The sequence below is a fragment of the Schistocerca serialis genome, chromosome 1, assembly GCF_023864345.2.
Source record: "Schistocerca serialis cubense isolate TAMUIC-IGC-003099 chromosome 1, iqSchSeri2.2, whole genome shotgun sequence".
Classification (NCBI taxonomy): Eukaryota; Metazoa; Arthropoda; class Insecta; order Orthoptera; family Acrididae; genus Schistocerca; species Schistocerca serialis.
In genome coordinates, this window is record NC_064638.1 from 849,883,924 (window position 1) to 849,901,549 (window position 17,626).

At 42.5% G+C, this 17,626-nt stretch overlaps 1 protein-coding gene across 2 annotated transcripts in view; it reads right to left on the bottom strand.

The window, feature by feature from the left end:
* Positions 1-17,626, bottom strand: part of LOC126485162 (protein argonaute-2) — a gene marked incomplete in the record, with an annotated part of 212,790 nt that overhangs the window by 66,710 nt on the left and 128,454 nt on the right. For both annotated transcript variants that reach the window (XM_050108838.1, XM_050108847.1), the window contains 2 exon segments: positions 5,030-5,100; positions 5,180-5,313. In XM_050108838.1, coding sequence (XP_049964795.1) covers positions 5,030-5,100; positions 5,180-5,313 — 205 coding nt within the window.

The window sequence follows — 17,626 nt, forward strand, 5'->3', positions numbered from 1 at the left end:
ACAAATCTGTTAAAAACAGTATCATACCTATCAAATTGAATGCTTCTCCATATAAACTTAACATCATTCATATCTATGCCCCTACTGGAGGAGCAGATAGAGGAAATCTATGACCAACTGAACTGGAAAGAGGCCTTCGTAAGATCCCTAACAGAGAGCAGGCAATAATTCAAGGAGGCTTCAATGATAAAATTGGAGATACTACCCAGGACACGAACTTACAATTTGTGGATGGACTTTATGGTCTAAGTGAGAGAAATGAACGAGGCAGGTACTTAACAGATTTCTGTGTAACCACATGACCGTCTATAACACTATTTTTTGACGTCATCCAAGAATGATTTTGCAAAATAAAAAGTGCATGAATGTCACACGATATCAGTGCACTCAATACTCTGGTGCCACGGCAACTGTGGAAAACAGAATGGTCTATATAAGACACACAAAGCGTACTGCAATGCTCGACTCAGTATCTTTGGATAAAGAAATGTGAACATTTTCCTGCTAGCTGAAGTTTCTAAGGTGGTATAATACGGACACATGAAGACGGCAGTTTTACGTGGCAGACTTTTGCACTGTAACTGCATAAAATACTCGTAGAGGTCACACCTGGACAACCTCATTTACCACACTGCCAACCTCAGCAAGCAGTTGCACTGTAACCATTAGAAACTGTTTTGTGTTGAGTGTTGTTCTCTTCTTTTCTTATTTTGAAATGAGTGAAGAGACTAATCCTGGTCTGTCACAGAATCTGATTACAAATCTCACAACACTAGAAGAAATCAGCAATCACTATGACCATGTGCCAGTTGCTTCTGCAGGAGCACAGAACACAAATGTAAGATGGCTGCCCTCCAAGCGTGACACTGGGCTTATTTCCCGGTACCATTCCTCTCAACTCTGGCTCTCATAATTCTTGTTTGTTTACACTCACAGCCAATTGCTAGTTTATAGTGCCCGCACTCTGCACTACAGCGACCAGAAAATAAAAGCTCTCAATGTATTTCGAGCGTGCCAAAAGTCTTCCTGTAACATGCAAATAGAGTTATATTCCATTCTATTTCTATGTTAAATACATTGTCGGTTACCCCTGTAGCATTGAAAAGTATGGGTCCTACAGCTATGAATATCCACAATATGTCAAAATCAATATTGTGCTGAGTTTTGTAATTACTGATTTGAGTAAGTTGAGATGCATCGTAAATTGGGGAAGCACACAGTTCAACAGTACAAAAATGCTGCTGCACCGCACCAGAAACAATCATTTGCTGGAAGCTTAAATATTGCCGAAAGAAGCAAACAAGCACAAACCATTTCAGAAAACTTTGGAGCAATAGAGTCCATCATATGTGCTGTGGTATTCAACAAGTAACATTCTAACTGAATCTCAATCATGCTGCTGAACACTCAGAAATGATGGGGTTTACACATATGACACTTGTGCCCCAATGTGATCTATGCCACCACAGTGAGGTTCAGAGCAACTGACAGCTAAGGTGACGTTTACCACCTATACAGTACACAAGAGTTCACGAAATGGGCATGTGACTGCACCACTCCCCAGCAGCAGTTGTTGTTGTTGGCTGTATCTGTCTTGCAAATCACACAGTTTGTTTACAGAAATGGATGGGCTCTATCAGTACACAAATTTCCTTCCTAGTGCATACACTAGCAATATTTTTCTGTCTGTGGTATACATAAAGCAAAATTTAAATATCTGATGATGGTGGTGCTCGTTCATCTCATTGGTTTACATACATATGTGCACTCAGAATACCGGACACGGTCGATATTGCTCTGCACATAGGGGAACTCTGCAGCATGCTTCTTCCACACTATGTTGTCAGAACTCAACATACTCAACACTGACATATGGATGCATGGTTCATGTGACAGTGGCTTAGGTCTTCATCTTCGTCCACGTTAATGTGACGACATAATACATTTGTACGTCTTTTCATTTACACAAAGAAAAACTGAGATGCAAATTCCACCAAAAATACATGTGACTTTAGGTAAAAAAAGCAATCACTATGTTTTTCTTTAGAGTCACTTAACCTCATTAGAAGATCATTTGTGTAGATTACGAACAGGAGAAAACCTTGTGAGGTTTCAAATTTTACGTTCTCCCATTCTGCGTTTTATTTTATTACTGGAGTGCAGATGAACACAATGTTCTAACTTCTCCTAATGAAAATAAGGGTAGATCCACACAACAGTGGAGCAATCAATTCTGTAGTATTAACCCTTTGTACTCTGCAATGCACAACAGGACATCTCTTTGCGCTCTTATTTAAATCGCCACAGCCTGAATGGCAAGCATGCCACAGAGAATTTGCAACTCTATTTGTGGAAACAGTGACTGACCAACAACTATTATTTAAGCAAAAAGTGAGCTTTCATTCAAATACATTTATATAGCATTACAAAACTTTTCATTGCGTGAATTTTCCTTAAATTCTGCAAGGTTGACTGTTTCCATCTTCATTTAACTTACAAATGAATCACTGTCATCATCAAAATCATTGTCACTCTTGTTTCCACTTAAACATTCCTCTGAAAGCTCTACAATCTCTTTTTCAGAAAGGACTGATCGTAAATAACAAGCCATTTCAGTCTAATAACCTTGAACGTAATAATTACATCCATTCTCTTCACAACTGCTACAGTTTGATTCAGAGTTAACACAGGCTTCCCTAGATGGCAGTACTATACAGCATTGGTGCTTAGTACAGTCAGATTTGAGAAAGGAATACGTGAGAGCTATGAAAAATCATGTCGAATAAGGCTCGATGTCAGAGCAGAAAACAACATTTGCAATATCGAGCACCACTCACTGCTGGAGTGGAAAGGGGTAAAGTATCTTAAGCATAGTTTTATGGTCCACTTGATCAATGACCTTGACAACATCACAGAGGCATACAAACAGGGTAATAATAGTTGTTTAGCTCCTCCAGAACTTAATTTGTAATATTACGTGTAGCTTTGTGAACAGTCCGTTGCTAATGCTGAGTTTATAGTCAGCCAGCACGTCATGCTATGAAAAATGAGTCAGTATTCTATTGCATGCCACATGTTCAATTTTGATAAAAGACTGTGAGAAAATGGATTGGTAATCACAGTTGATATTCTTTCTTTCTTTTATTGATGGCTGTCACTACTATGAATTTACCTTATCTGTAAATATTCCTTGAGTGACTGAGTCATTAAGCACACAGCTTGAACTTGATGATGACTTTGATACAGCTTGAAATTTATTTCTTAGCAGAAGAATAGCTCTTCTTAATGACATAATGATTTCTGAAATCTCTTTCAAAGTCCATTTTTAGCATAATGACTGTCAATGTTGTAGAAGGCTGTAGAAGTTAACTACAAGTGTAAATTAAAGCATCTAAACTCAAGGGAAAAGAATGTAACGCCCTCAAGAACAAGGTGATTTTACTGACATGTGAGGTGCAACGTAGTTCATCACTGTAGGAGTATATGATAAATACAGACCAAATGAAACACACAGCACAGGATGCCTAAACTGTCGCATTAATATACAATGAAACCCCCTTTGCTGGCAGAACAGGCACGTCTTCTCACATGCAAATGATCATAAAGGCACCAAATGTCATTCTGCGATAGTTTGTCCCAAGAATCTTGTGCCTTTTGTTACAATTTGGCACTGGTTTCTGCGGGTCCTGCACATGATCAACCTCAAAGAGATATGGTGATCTTGCTGGCCAGCGCAGTAGTTGTACATCACAAAGAGCACATTCTGTCTAATGCAGCCGTATGTGGATGTGCATTGCCCTGCTGAAAAAACACATCGCCATCCCATTGAAGAAACGGCATTAGTACAGAGACAATAGCATGTGCAATATAGTGGACATTGTTTACTTCACCCAGCAGAAACACCAAATGTGACCACAAGTTGTAACTGATGGTCCCTCACACCACGAAGCCTGGGACAGGGCCTGTTTCTCATGGGCAAATGCAATCTGGAATAGACAGCTCACCAGGTCTACACCATAAATGTGTACATTCATCACTCCCATTCAGACAGAACCTTCCCTCATCACTGAAGACAACAGAGGCCCATTCCACTCTTCAGTCAACTCTTTCACGAAACCTGTATTGCCTTGCTTAGTGGTGTCATGGGGTTAGTGGTACTCTCATCAGGTCCACAATAGTCCCTGACAACACAGCTGGTGCAACATGTGCCCGGATGTCATCCCTGAAAAATGTTCAGTCAGCCACTAACGCTGAAACAATGCATCAACTTCACGGTTTCTGTACTATACAGACATCCAGAACCTGGTCCACAGGAGTGGCAATGTTCCACAGACTGATGATGAAAGTAGCAACACACCACTGATACACTGTCCAACATGTGCTTCAATCCATCAACATGTCCATCCAGCTTTCCCCATAGCCCCACAGTGAATGGCCGAAGCTACCCAACAGGAGTATGTACTTGTCAGTGGGGCATGGTTGTACCCTAGAATGAATGTTGCAAACACTTAACTTCAAAACTCAGGACAGTTACTGCTTGCAGAGTCAAAACAGAGGATGAACAGACAGGCCTCCTGAGTGCCATCTGATAGAGGCCTCCTGAGTGCCATCTGATAGTCGATGACCTAACACAGAACATTACAACACTTCAGTATGCACATATTAACCCTGGTGCTACTGAACAGTCCTTGAGAAGGATGGATTTTTCCCAACAGTATATATTAATTATGATTTATCATATAGATAACAAAAAATTCCATCTTTTGCAACTGAATGTTTCTGCATCAAGTTAATCATCAGCAATTGCAATATTTGCTACCATTGTCTCGAAGCAGTCAATGAATGTGGTTGCTAATGATTTCAATATCATTACTTCCATCACCAATTCTACCTGGAAACTCAATTTCATCCTTCACTGTTTTTCTTTGGCTCTGCTATAATAAATATTAATTTGATATCACTAAAATACTTCAATACCAACGAGAATAGTAGGCATCAATAAATATATTCAATACATAAAAATGCTTACAGAAACAAGGCTGTCCAATTATTGGCATCCCTGCATCATTGCTTATTTTTTGAAGTTGCTGCGTAAAATTCCTGTAAAGAAAAACATCAAAATGAATTAACAAATGCAGAATGCAGGGACAATATTTTCTTCAAAACTGCTATAGCTTACCTCAATGCATCCTCTCTCACTGTTCTCTGGGGAGCAAAGCAAGCTATTGCCCAGACTCTTATTTCAACACCAGTAAAGAATTGCTTGCCTCGCATGTCCCACACACCTTGATTGGGCATTGCTTGTTGCTTTGTCTAGAACAAATAAATATAAATAACAGAGCTATTCAATTTCAGGCTAGGGGTGAAAACATAAGACTTGAATGAACAAGGACCAAATCGAATTTAATATAGGTTGGCAATGACAGCACAGATATGGAATACTATCCCTCTCTCTAATGTTGGCAAATACACAAAATGGTTTTCTAAACTAATACCACCAATGAACCTGGCACATACACAACATAAGAATAGGTCAAAAACAATTAATTATAATTTTTTTGTTGAATATGCAAAACAACCTGTGTGTGAACTGATATAAAGGTGAGAGTTACAAGCCTGGTTATGAAGGAATCGTTAGAGATGATCAAGAACACAAGGAGTGAGACCTTAGGTACTTATTGAAGGATAACCAGTCAATAGTATACTGAAAATCGACCAGTGAAGTGTTAATATGTTTTCAATAATAAACATTTGCAGAAAGCTTGGAAAGAAGTAGGTAGAACAGGATGGCACAGCATAGCAACATACGAGGGTCACTCGAAAAGAAATGCACACTATTTTTTTTTAAATCCATCTTTTATTCTACATGTTTGAAAGGTTTACAGTGTGTAGATACATCCTTTAGGAACAATATTTTCATTTCTCCACATAATTTCCATCCCTCTCAACTGCCTTATGCCACCTTGGAATCAGCACCTGTATACCTGCACAGTAAAATTCTGGACCAACCTGTTGGGAGCCGCTGTTTGGCAGCGTGCACAAGAGTGTCATCATCTTCAAACCTTGTTCCACAAAGAGAATCTTTCAGTTTACCAAAGAGATGACGGTCACATGGAGCCAGGTCACTACTGTACGGCGGGTGTTTCAGTGTTGTCGATCCGAGTTTAGTGATCGCTTCCATTGTTTTTTTGACTGACATGTGGCCGTGCACTGCAACAGCAAAACATCCTGCTTTTGCCGAAGTGGCCGAACACGACTCAATCAAGCTTGAAGTTTCTTCAGTGTCTTCACATATGCATCAGAATTTATGGTAGTTCCACTTGGAATGATTTTCACAAGCAAGAGTCCTTCGGAATCGAAAAACACCGTAGCCATAACTTTTCCACCAGAAGGTGTGGCTTTGAATTTTTTTTTTCTTGGGTGAATTTGTATGATGCCTCTTCATTTATAGTGAAACATGATGGAGCCATGTTTCATCACCTGTCACAATTCTTCCAAGATATTCATCTCCACCATTCTCATACTGTTCCAAAAGTTCGCTGCATACTGTTTTTCTTGTTTCTTTGTGAGCCACTGTCAACATCCTGGTAACCCATCTGGCACAAACCTTTTTTAACTCCAACACTTTCAGTATTCTGCAAACACTTCCTTCCCCTATCCCAACATAGCGTGACCATTCATTTACTGTGATGTGTCTGTCAGCAGTCACCAATTTGTTAATTCTCTGCATGTTGTCTGGAGTGCGTGTAGTACGAGGCCTGCCACTGCGAGGATAATCCTCGATATTGCCGTGCCCGCTTTCATCATGTAACCTGCTTGCCCACCGACTAACTGTAGTGCAATCGACAGCAGCATCTCCATACACCTTTTTCAGCCTCTTGTGGATGTTTCTCACTGTCTCGTTTTCACAGCACAGGAATTCTATGACAGCACATTGCTTCTGATGAACATCAAGTGTAGCAGCCATCTTGAAGACATGCTGTGACGGCACCATTCACAGGAACAGGTTGAACTAAGTTTGAAAACAAGTGGGAAGGATGTATCTACACACAGTAAAACTTTCACACATGCAGAATCAAAACTGTATTTTTACAAAAATAGTGTGCATTTCTATTGGAGTGACGCTCGTATACTGGGCTTAAACACAGTTCTTCACAGGTATATGAATATTATACCATGTAATACTTAATCTTCAAAACTCTTTGGAAACATATAGTAACACTACACAACTAATGGCTAAAATGACATGACTTCACAGGTAACATCTATAATGTTGGTGGAAATAAATAAAATACAACTGTCAAGTGTTATTAAATAAAATAATATAATGGAGTACACTGTTATTACACAAGATTTGTTAACAGCAGTTACCATCCAAAACAGAGTATTATAACAAAATGGAACACAAGTTGGAAAATACATCCTTCTATAGTTTCAAAAAATAAAAAGAAAAAAACGCGTTCAAGGCTGCAAAATCAGAAAATAATATCATAAATTAAATTTCTTAACCAACACCTCTCAACACGCTTTCCAGCATCTACAAAACCGTGTAACTTTCAAATTTTCTTCTAAATTCATACTTGCTTTCCTGCACTACAAGAACAGGTTACAACACTTCCTCAATCCCTCCTCAATCTCTGCTTTCTTTTCATGTCCTTCTGTAATGAATTATTTCAGGGCTGTGACCATATTGCATTTTTGAGTGACCTTACTGGCCATTTAAATACTTTGTGGGAAAAACAGTTGCGCGAGAAGAATTGTGGACACTTTCTGCACTAGACAGTGTTAAAGAAGATGTGGATTTTTTCAGATTATGTTCAGATCATTTGCGAATTACAAGAACAGTTTGAAAACAGATTTTTGGAGATAATTGAGCTTCAACCGGCCTTAGATATATTTATTCGCCCATTTTCCCCTCGGGCAGAGGACGTCTCACAAGTGTTCCAACTAGAGCTGATTGACCTGCAGTGCGATTACCGCCTGATGGAGCACTTTATTATGTGGAAAACTTTGGATGACTTTTACAGCTGTCTTCCACGAGAGAAATATCCACTTTTGCACAAGCACGCGGCCATAGTTCTCTCAATGTTTGGTTCCACGTATATTTGTGAGCGCTTTTTCTCTCTTTTAAAACTTGCTAAAACTAAGAACAGTTCTAAAAATTTGACTAGCAGTCTCTCGGAATATTGTACCAAACCTAGACCAAATCGATTCCTCGAAAAAGAAATACATGTAAAATGTTAAGAATTAAAGAGCTTTATAACCTTAATTCTATTTTAATAAGTTTTCAAACTTGGTCAGTTAAAATTATTACGTACAAAACAGCAAACTAAAGATCCGATTTCTAAACTCTGAAAAGGGATACAAAAAGCTGTAGCACGAAGTATAACAAAAAATATTTACTTGTAACTACTAACCATAAGAATGAGACTCTATATCCCTTACATAAAATTATTTCTAAAATAGAAAAATTTGTTTATGTTTGATCTGACCGCGGGACAGTCCAGTGCACACCAGTGCTGTTCACTCTCACTCGTTCTGCAGCGCTCTCTCTCTCTCTCTCTCTCTCTCTCTCTCTCTCTATCTCTCTCTCTCTCTCTCTCACTCGCTCGCTCCTATGCCGACACTAGACACACACGGTCGCTGACTGGGCACAATTCTTGGATGAGCCTGGTCTACTGTATTAGATTCCTTAATTGGATTAGTAAATTAAACAATTTAAAAAGAGAAATAGTTAGGATGAAGTTTGATTTAGTGCTAGTTTCTGAAGTTTTCTGGCAGGAAGAATAGTACTTCTGCTGAGGTTAGTATAAGGACATCAAAACAAAATAAAATAGAAGTGATACAGGAGTAGTTCTAACAACAAATCAGAATGTGGGGGAGCTAATATGTACTTGCTTTCCTGTACTGCAAGAACAGGTTACAACACTTCCTCAATCCCTCCTCAATCTCTGCTTTCTTTTCATGTCCTTCTGTAACGAATTATTTCCAGGCTGTGACCATCAGTGTGGACTGGTCACTACTGCGAGTGACAGCATCTGTTTCCTGGCGTCCAGGGGACGGGAATTGTCATGCCGGTGGTAAAGTGTTTGATCTCTGTATAAACCAGCTAATATGTACAGCACAGTAAACACATTATCATAGTAAAAATAGACACAATCTTTAATATGATACACACCACAGTAGTAAAAGTTCATATGCCTGCTATCTCTGCAGTTGTAGAATTTAAAAGAATGTGTGATGACGTAAAAGAAATTGTTCAGATTGTTAATGGAATTAAAGAATGATAAAGGGTCTGACCATTATATATAATCCATCTAAAACCTTATGTGGTTTGCAGGTCTCTTTCACTTATATAAGGTTTCAAAACCAAATTTAAAACTGAACCATTTCCAGGGGCAGATTTGAATGCTGTCTATAATTTATTGTTTATAAACTGCAGATTAAAACTGAAGAAATTGCAGAAAGATGTGATTTAAGGGATGGGACATGGATAAGTTCAAAGTGGATGTTCACTAAACAGTGACAACATCCATATTGAAAACATGCAATGACTAAGACCTTTCCTGTGCCAGCAAACGCGCTACTGAACACTTTATGAACTTTCACACTGAGAGAACAGCTTTGCTGTTCCTGAATACAGACTTCCATAATACATACTGCCAGACCAACTTTGCCCCAGATGACTTAAAATTCACCACCTGCATCCCACCAGGATTGCCTCCCAACTCCCTCCTTCATTTCGCAAGCTGCTCCACATCATTCGTTTCTTGTGGAGGCGATTCAGCCAAGTAGCTTTCAGAGTAGAGAGTAGGCACTCCAGTTGGCCATTTTCTGCCAGCACTCATAGTAATACTGTAAAGTATTTCTGCATGCTGCCACTTTCAGTAGCTTACTCCGTAAAGGTACTAGGAAACCTAGCCATCCTGTGGGAAACAGCTGTCTTTGTAAACCACCTGGTCAGGCCAGGTGACCACCTGTTAGCTGGTTTATACAGAGACCAAACACTTTACCACCGGCGTGACAATTCCCGTCCCCTGGATGCCAGGAAACAGATGCTGTCACTCGCAGTAGTGACCAGTCCACACTGATGGTCACAGCCCGGAAATAATTCGTTACAGAAGGACATGAAAAGAAAGCAGAGATTGAGGAGGGATTGAGGAAGTGTTGTAACCTGTTCTTGCAGTGCAGGAAAGCAAGTACATATTAGCTCCCCCACATTCTGATTTGTTGTTAGAACTACTCCTGTATCACTTCTATTTTATTTTGTTTTGATGTCCTTATACTAACCTCAGCAGAAGTACTATTCTTCCTGCCAGAAAACTTCAGAAACTAGCACTAAATCAAACTTCATCCTATCTAATCCAATTAAGGAATCTAATACAGTAGACCAGGCTCATCCAAGAATTGTCCCCAGTCAGCGACCGTGTGTGTCTAGTGTCGGCATAGGAGCGAGCGAGTGAGAGAGAGAGAGAGAGAGAGAGAGAGAGAGAGAGAGAGCGCTGCACAACAAGTGAGAGCGAACAGCACTGGTGTGCACTGGACTGTCCCGCGGTCAGATCAAACATAAACAAATTTTTCTATTTTAGAAATAATTTTATGTAAGGGATATAGAGTCTTATTCTTACGGTTAGTAGTTACAAGTAAATATTTTTTGTTATACTTCGTGCTACAGCTTTTTGTATCCCTTTTCAGAGTTTAGAAATCGGATCTTTAGTTTGCTGTTTTGTGCGTAATAACTTTAACTGACCAAGTTTGAAAATTTATTAAAATAGAATTAAGGTTATAAAGCTCTTTAATTCTTAACATTTTACATGTATTTCTTTTTCGAGGAATCGATTTGGTCTAGGTTTGGTACAATATTCCGAGAGACTGCTAGTCAAATTTTTAGAACTGTTCTTAGTTTTAGCAAGTTTTAAAAGAGAGAAAAAGCGCTAACAAATATACGTGGAACCAAACATTGAGAGAACTATGGCCGCGTGCTTGTGCAAAAGTGGATATTTCTCTCGTGGAAGACAGCTGTAAAAGTCATCCAAAGTTTTCCACATAATAAAGTGCTCCATCAGGCGGTAATCGCACTGCAGGTCAATCAGCTCTAGTTGGAACACTTGTGAGACGTCCTCTGCCCGAGGGGAAAATGGGCGAATAAATATATCTAAGGCCGGTTGAAGCTCAATTATCTCCAAAAATCTGTTTTCAAACTGTTCTTGTAATTCGCAAATGATCTGAACATAATCTGAAAAAATCCACATCTTCTTTAACACTGTCTAGTGCAGAAAGTGTCCACAATTCTTCTCGCGCAACTGTTTTTCCCACAAAGTATTTAAATGGCCAGTAAGGTCACTCAAAAATGCAATATTTGCCACCCACTTAGGATCACGAAGTAATTCTTCTGGACGTCCTTTCATTTCCAAAAAGGTATTTATTTCACCCCTCAAGGAGAAAAACCGATGAAGCACCTTTCCTGTGCTTAGCCATCGTACTTCGGTGTGGTAGGGGATGTCCGGGTATTCCGCTTCGATATCAGCCAGAAATTCTTTAAATTGGCAATGTGTGAGTCCATGCGATCGAAGATAATTAACCGTTCGAAGAACTGTGTCCATAACATTTTTTATGTTGACAATCTTCACACAAAGTGTCTCCTGGTGCATCAGACAATGGACTGCCGCGAATAAGGGACGTCGGACTTCAGCCATTTTTGACCTGACGTAACCCAGGAATCCAGTGCGTATCCCTTGCAGCGCAGGGGCTCCATCCGTTGTTTCACTGGTCAGGTGTTACCATTTTAAAGCCATTGACTCTAACACGTTTTCCACGGCTAGAAAAATATCCAAATCCGTGGTTGTGTCTTTTAATGGTATAAGGTCGAGAAATTCTTCTGACACACCTCGAATGAATATAACAAGCTGAGATATGTGCGCAACGTCAACGACTCGTCAAGAGCGATAGAGAATGAAATGAAGTTTGCCGCTCTCTCCATTAATTGCTGTTCCATATCTAAGGCCACATCTTCGACTTGGTAAGCTATTTCTTCAAATTTTTCCATGAGGTCTTCTGGACAAATACAAGCCGCCGAGTCGACCAGGCAGTCCTTGATGAGATTCCCACAAATATACAAAAACAAAGAATGGTTATTAATGACACTTTGCTGACCGAGAGAGCGTTTGTGACGGGTTTTCAGAAAGTGGCAAAAATTGACGCATGTGAAACTTTTTCTTATGTCTGTGGATGCGATTTAATGCAGCCCAATTATAAAAATTAACCGAAAAGAAATGTTCCTTGTTGCTGAAATCTGATATTCGATAACTGGCACATTGCTAAGTGACATATCAGATTGTAAAATATAATAAATAATAAAGAGTCATTCGATAGGAAACGCTTACTTCACTGTAATGCTGTTTGAAATTTTCTTTCACTTCTTCAAGTGTTGACTGGTGTTCCTCTTGCGACAATTTTCGAACTGATATTTGTGACAGGTATTAAAATGCCGTTCAATCGAGTACTTTTTTAAATACATGAGGTTCCGATGACATACTAAACATTTGGCATGATTTTCGACAGCAGTACAAAGGAAATTAATTTCCCACTCTGGTTTAAATAGTGCGGGCGTGCCACTCCTCTTTCTTTTTGTCTGCTGCTGTTTACCATCCATCTCAATCCACTGTAGCCTTACATCTGTTGACTAATGGCTTTGTGTCGCTTTTGAATGCTGCTGGCGCGGTGGTCTGTCGTCCTTAACGAAGCGCGCGTACAGCGGCATTGCGAGGCGCGGCTGGCAGTCGGGCGGTCTGCACGGCCAGCTAAGCGATATGGCTCTGCCACTGGGACAACATACGAATTCGCCCGGGGCGCTGGCCACGGGCGATTGCGGGCGCTGGCACCCCGGGGGCGCAGTTTGGACGAGCCTGCAGTAGACAATGATCCATAGAGTTACAGTTTTGTTTTTCCTGAGAACTTTCTCCTGAGATGTCACCCACCCAGAGATCTTTATGGTGAACTATTTTATCTGCAGAATATTTTATCCAAGAGGAAACCATCAATATTAAACCGTACAGTAGACCTACATGTGCTTGGGAAATATAATGTATATATTTTCCCTTGCTTTTGGCCTTTGGGATATTAACATGGCAAAGGCATTATGGTTTAATATTGCAAGGCCAGATCAATCTACAGTTCAGCAGTTGCCTCTCTCCACTACTGAAAAGGCTGCTGACCCGCTTCAGGAACTCTATTTTGCAACACATGATACCAAGTAAAACTGTTAATATTGTGGGCACACACACATCTGTTATCTGATAAATCCTCCCTGTTAAAATACGCCATACTGAATTACAGAATGAATCTCCTACTCTGCAGAAGAGTGTACAATGTTTTGAAACTTCATGGCAGATTTAAATCGTGTGTATAACTGGGACAAGAGCTTAAAAAAAAATAAAAAAATTAATAATAATAAAATAAAATAAAAACACTTATATTTTTTAGGCAATACTCTCCCCGACTGAGTTAACCTGGACAAACAATGCACAAGCAGGATTCACACTCATACTTCTGCCAGTCCCAACCCTGCACACAAATCGTAATCTACCAGGATGTTTCATGCTGAATTCTAGGTGCTAGAAAGTATTTAATCCAGTGATAAAACTGGTCTAACATGCAAATACAACGCTTGCCCAATACTCAATAGACTCACATTTTGTTCCCTTTGCAAGCTGCTGAACTATACAGAATAGCTTCTGCACATGTAGGAACATAACAACATCGTGGTTGCCAATACTTAAAGCCTTCCAGTTATAACAATACCATGACTGACATCCTTGCCCGCAAACTACCAATCTGCAAGTGTTAGCTGGCGAGCCTCAGCTTCTACAACTTCTTAGTTTCCTCACTTTTCTGGTAGACAGGCCATTGTTATGTCGCAACTACAATGTGAGTTAGTAGCAAGCCCATGAATACAGTAGTGGGGCAGACTCAGTTGAATGAACATGTAATGCAAGAGTTGCAAGCCAAAAATACATAAAGAGAATTATAAAGTGCAATGAAGGAAACAATTCACTGAATAATAATCTCGAATCGCCGAAACTTCACAATTGGTCAATATCTTCAAAACAGTGACTGTGATACAATTACGCATGTTTTCCATTGTTTGATGATAAACAAATTAAGAAAAGATGTCACCTTTTGTTGCACAAGAACGTGACCAATTCTTATTGTTAAGTCTGTTGCAAATGAATACAGTTACACCAAGTGCAATTAGGTTATAGTTTAGTTTTTCTGTGTGATCATGGCTGAAGTCTCCAACAGCCACCCATTAGGGCCACGGTCAGATATCTTAAAATAACAGCATAAGAGTTTACATTAACTTCATGGATGAACAGTGCAAACAGATGAAAATGTATAGGCTTTCATGATTAATGTTCTTTGAATAAAATGCTTTTGAGTACTAGGCTTATCATTACGAAACATTAAAGACAACGCCAAAACTGATGTTTCAACAATCTTCCACTGCATCACTTCACGGCGACTTTATCATGAACATTTATGTTGGAAAGACAGTAAAAACATCTGTTTCATAGTTGGTTTTAGTGTTTTATTATGACACAGCTTAATATCCAAAGGGATTTTATTCAAATGCTAGCTGAGTTCAAAAGATGCACTATCGAAGTTGATTCTTCTAGAGCAGATTTCAGGTCTCCAAAAAGGTACCGATAGGCATAAAAAAGTATTCCATATTTTACAATTTTTAACTTCAATAACTTTATTTGTTCCCATAATAGTAACTGAAGCATAGCTATATATTCAGTTTTGAGAATTTCTTAAGACTTTTGCAGACCTCAACAACATCCAAGGTAATACAGATAAATTGAACTATTCTCTAATTCCAGATTATACTCTTGTCAGCAACACAAACCTACAGTTATGTGAATCTCTCCAGCGACTTTCATGAATTCAAGTATTACCAGCACCTTTTTCCAATTACTTTAAATGCTTAGTTGTTCCTCCAACTTACAATAAACTGCTGCTACAAAACTGGCTACATTATCTGTGGTTATGATCTATCTAGTTGCACAGCAACTTCTTAAATTCTCAATCACAACCTCATTGGGCATATACTTGTCTAATTTTACCCATCAATATTCCACAATTTCAAGTAGAGAAATGAACAAGAGCACAGTTTGACCCGAGCAGATTTTGTTACTAATTTAACCATGAAAAAGGGGGAGGATGAGTGTCATTTTTCTCTGCCACCACTTTAAACGGAAAGAGGCCATTTCAAGATCATCTTACTCACTTTTTGACTTTTTCATGTCTTAAACCAAAATTCAGCAAACTTTTGCAAACCAGTGGAACAATTAAATGAACTGCTACATTAAATTACAGAAGACATTTAATTTGCATGGATAACTTCATAGTGACAAAAACTACTAAATTAAGAAACTATGAGTAGTTGCATATAAATGTAATCAATAAACAGTTAGGACTACTTTGTTGTTATAATCTAAGGATTCAAACACTGCATGAAAGGTGGGGGCAGTGGCAGAGAGGGCGGGGGTGGTGGCAGAGGGCCAGAGGCAGCGGCAGCAGAGAGGAACGAGGAAGGCCGAGGTGGCAGAGGTGAGTGAGTAATACAGGAAGGGCTGTCAGGAGAGAGGGAGGCATGAGAGGGGGGGCATGAGAGGGGGGGGGGCGTGAGAGAAAGTGTGAGAATGAAGTATTGGAAGGAACAAAGAGGGATTGAATGAGCAGAGAGTTGTAAGCATGAAGTGGTGAGTGAGGGGGGAGGAAGTTGAGATGGTGAGTGAGGGGAGATGAGGTAGTGTGCAGGGGGGAAGGGGAGGGATGAAGAGTGTGAACGTGAGTGTGGGGAGAGGAGTGGAAGTGGTTGAACAAGGGTAAGGGTAAGGGTAAGGGTAAGAAAGTGTGAGAAAGTGAATAAGGGGAGATGAAGAATGAAGGGTTAGGGGCGAAGTAAGGAATAGGAAATGAAATAGGATGACACGGGGGAGGGGAAACGAAATACGATGAATAACAGGGGTGTGGTGATGAAGGCGCTGAGGGTGTCAGAGGGGAGATGAACAGATGGAAGAAAGCAGGAGAGAGCAAGGAAGTGGGCGAGAGGAGAGCAAGGAAGTGGGCGAGAGGAGAGCAAGAAAGTGGGCGAGAGGAGTAAAGGGGTGGGAGGGAGAGGAAGGCAGGGGAGGGGTCTAGAGGAGGCGAGGGGGCTAGAGGTGGCGAGGGGAGGCGAGGGGGCCACGAGGGGAGCGGCCAATAGGGGAGGGGCCAGGAGGGGAGGGGCCAGGAGGGGAGCGGCCAGGAGGGGAGCGGCCAGGAGGGGAGCGGCCAGGAGGGGAGCGGCCAGGAGGGGAGCGGCCAGGAGGGGAGCGGCCAGGAGGGGAGCGGCCAGGAGGGGAGCGGCCAGGAGGGGAGCGGCCAGGAGGGGAGCGGCCAGGAGGGGAGCGGCCAGGAGGGGAGCGGCCAGGAGGGGAGCGGCCAGGAGGGGAGCAGCCAGGAGGGGAGGGTCGACAGAAAGGAAGGGGCTAGGAGGGGAGGGGCGAGAGGAAGGGAGGGAAGGGGTGAGAGAAAGGGAGGGGCAAGAGAAGGGGAGGGTAGGGGCGAGGAGGGGAGGGTAGGGGCGAGGAGGGGGCAGAAGGTGAGGGGCAAGGAGATGGGGAGGGCAGAACGGAAGGGGCAAGGAGATGGGAGGGGAGAGGGGAAGGCGAGGGGAGGGCGGATGGGGAGAGGCAAGGGGATGGGAGGGCAGAGGGGAGGGTCAAGGGGATGGGAGGGGAGAGGGAAGGGGATGGTAGGGTCGAGGGGATAGGAGGGGAGAGGGGAGAGGGGGAAGGGGATGGGATGGTATAGGGGAGGTGAGAGGGGGAAGGGGATGGGATGGTAGAGGGGATGGGAGGGGAGTGGGGATGGGAGAGGGGAGGAGCGACAGAGGGGAGCGGAGGACCGAGGGGGGGGAAGCGGAGGACCGAGGGGGGGGGGGGAAGCGGAGGAGCGAAGGGGGGGGAAGCGGAGGAGCGAAGGGGGGGGAAGCGGAGGAGCGAAGGGGGGGGGAAGCGGAGGAGCGAAGGGGGGGGAAGCGGAGGAGCGAAGGGGGGGGGGAAGCGGAGGAGCGAAGGGGGGAAGGGGGGGAAGCGGAGGAGCGAAGGGGGGAAGGGGGGGAAGCGGAGGAGCGAAGGGGGGAAGGGGGGGAAGCGAAGGGGGGAAGGGGGGGAAGCGGAGGAGCGAAGGGGGGGAAGCGGAGGAGCGAAGGGGGGGAAGCGGAGGAGCGAAGGGGGGGAAGCGGAGGAGCGAAGGGGGGGAAGCGGAGGAGCGAAGGGGGGGAAGCGGAGGAGCGAAGGGGGGGAAGCGGAGGAGCGAAGGGGGGGAAGCGGAGGAGCGAAGGGGGGGAAGCGGAGGAGCGAAGGGGGGGAAGCGGAGGAGCGAAGGGGGGGAAGCGGAGGAGCGAAGGGGGGGAAGCGGAGGAGCGAAGGGGGGGAAGCGGAGGAGCGAAGGGGGGGAAGCGGAGGAGCGAAGGGGGGGAAGCGGAGGAGCGAAGGGGGGGAAGCGGAGGAGCGAAGGGGGGAAGCGGAGGAGCGAAGGGGGGGGAAGCGGAGGAGCGAAGGGGGGGGAAGCAGAG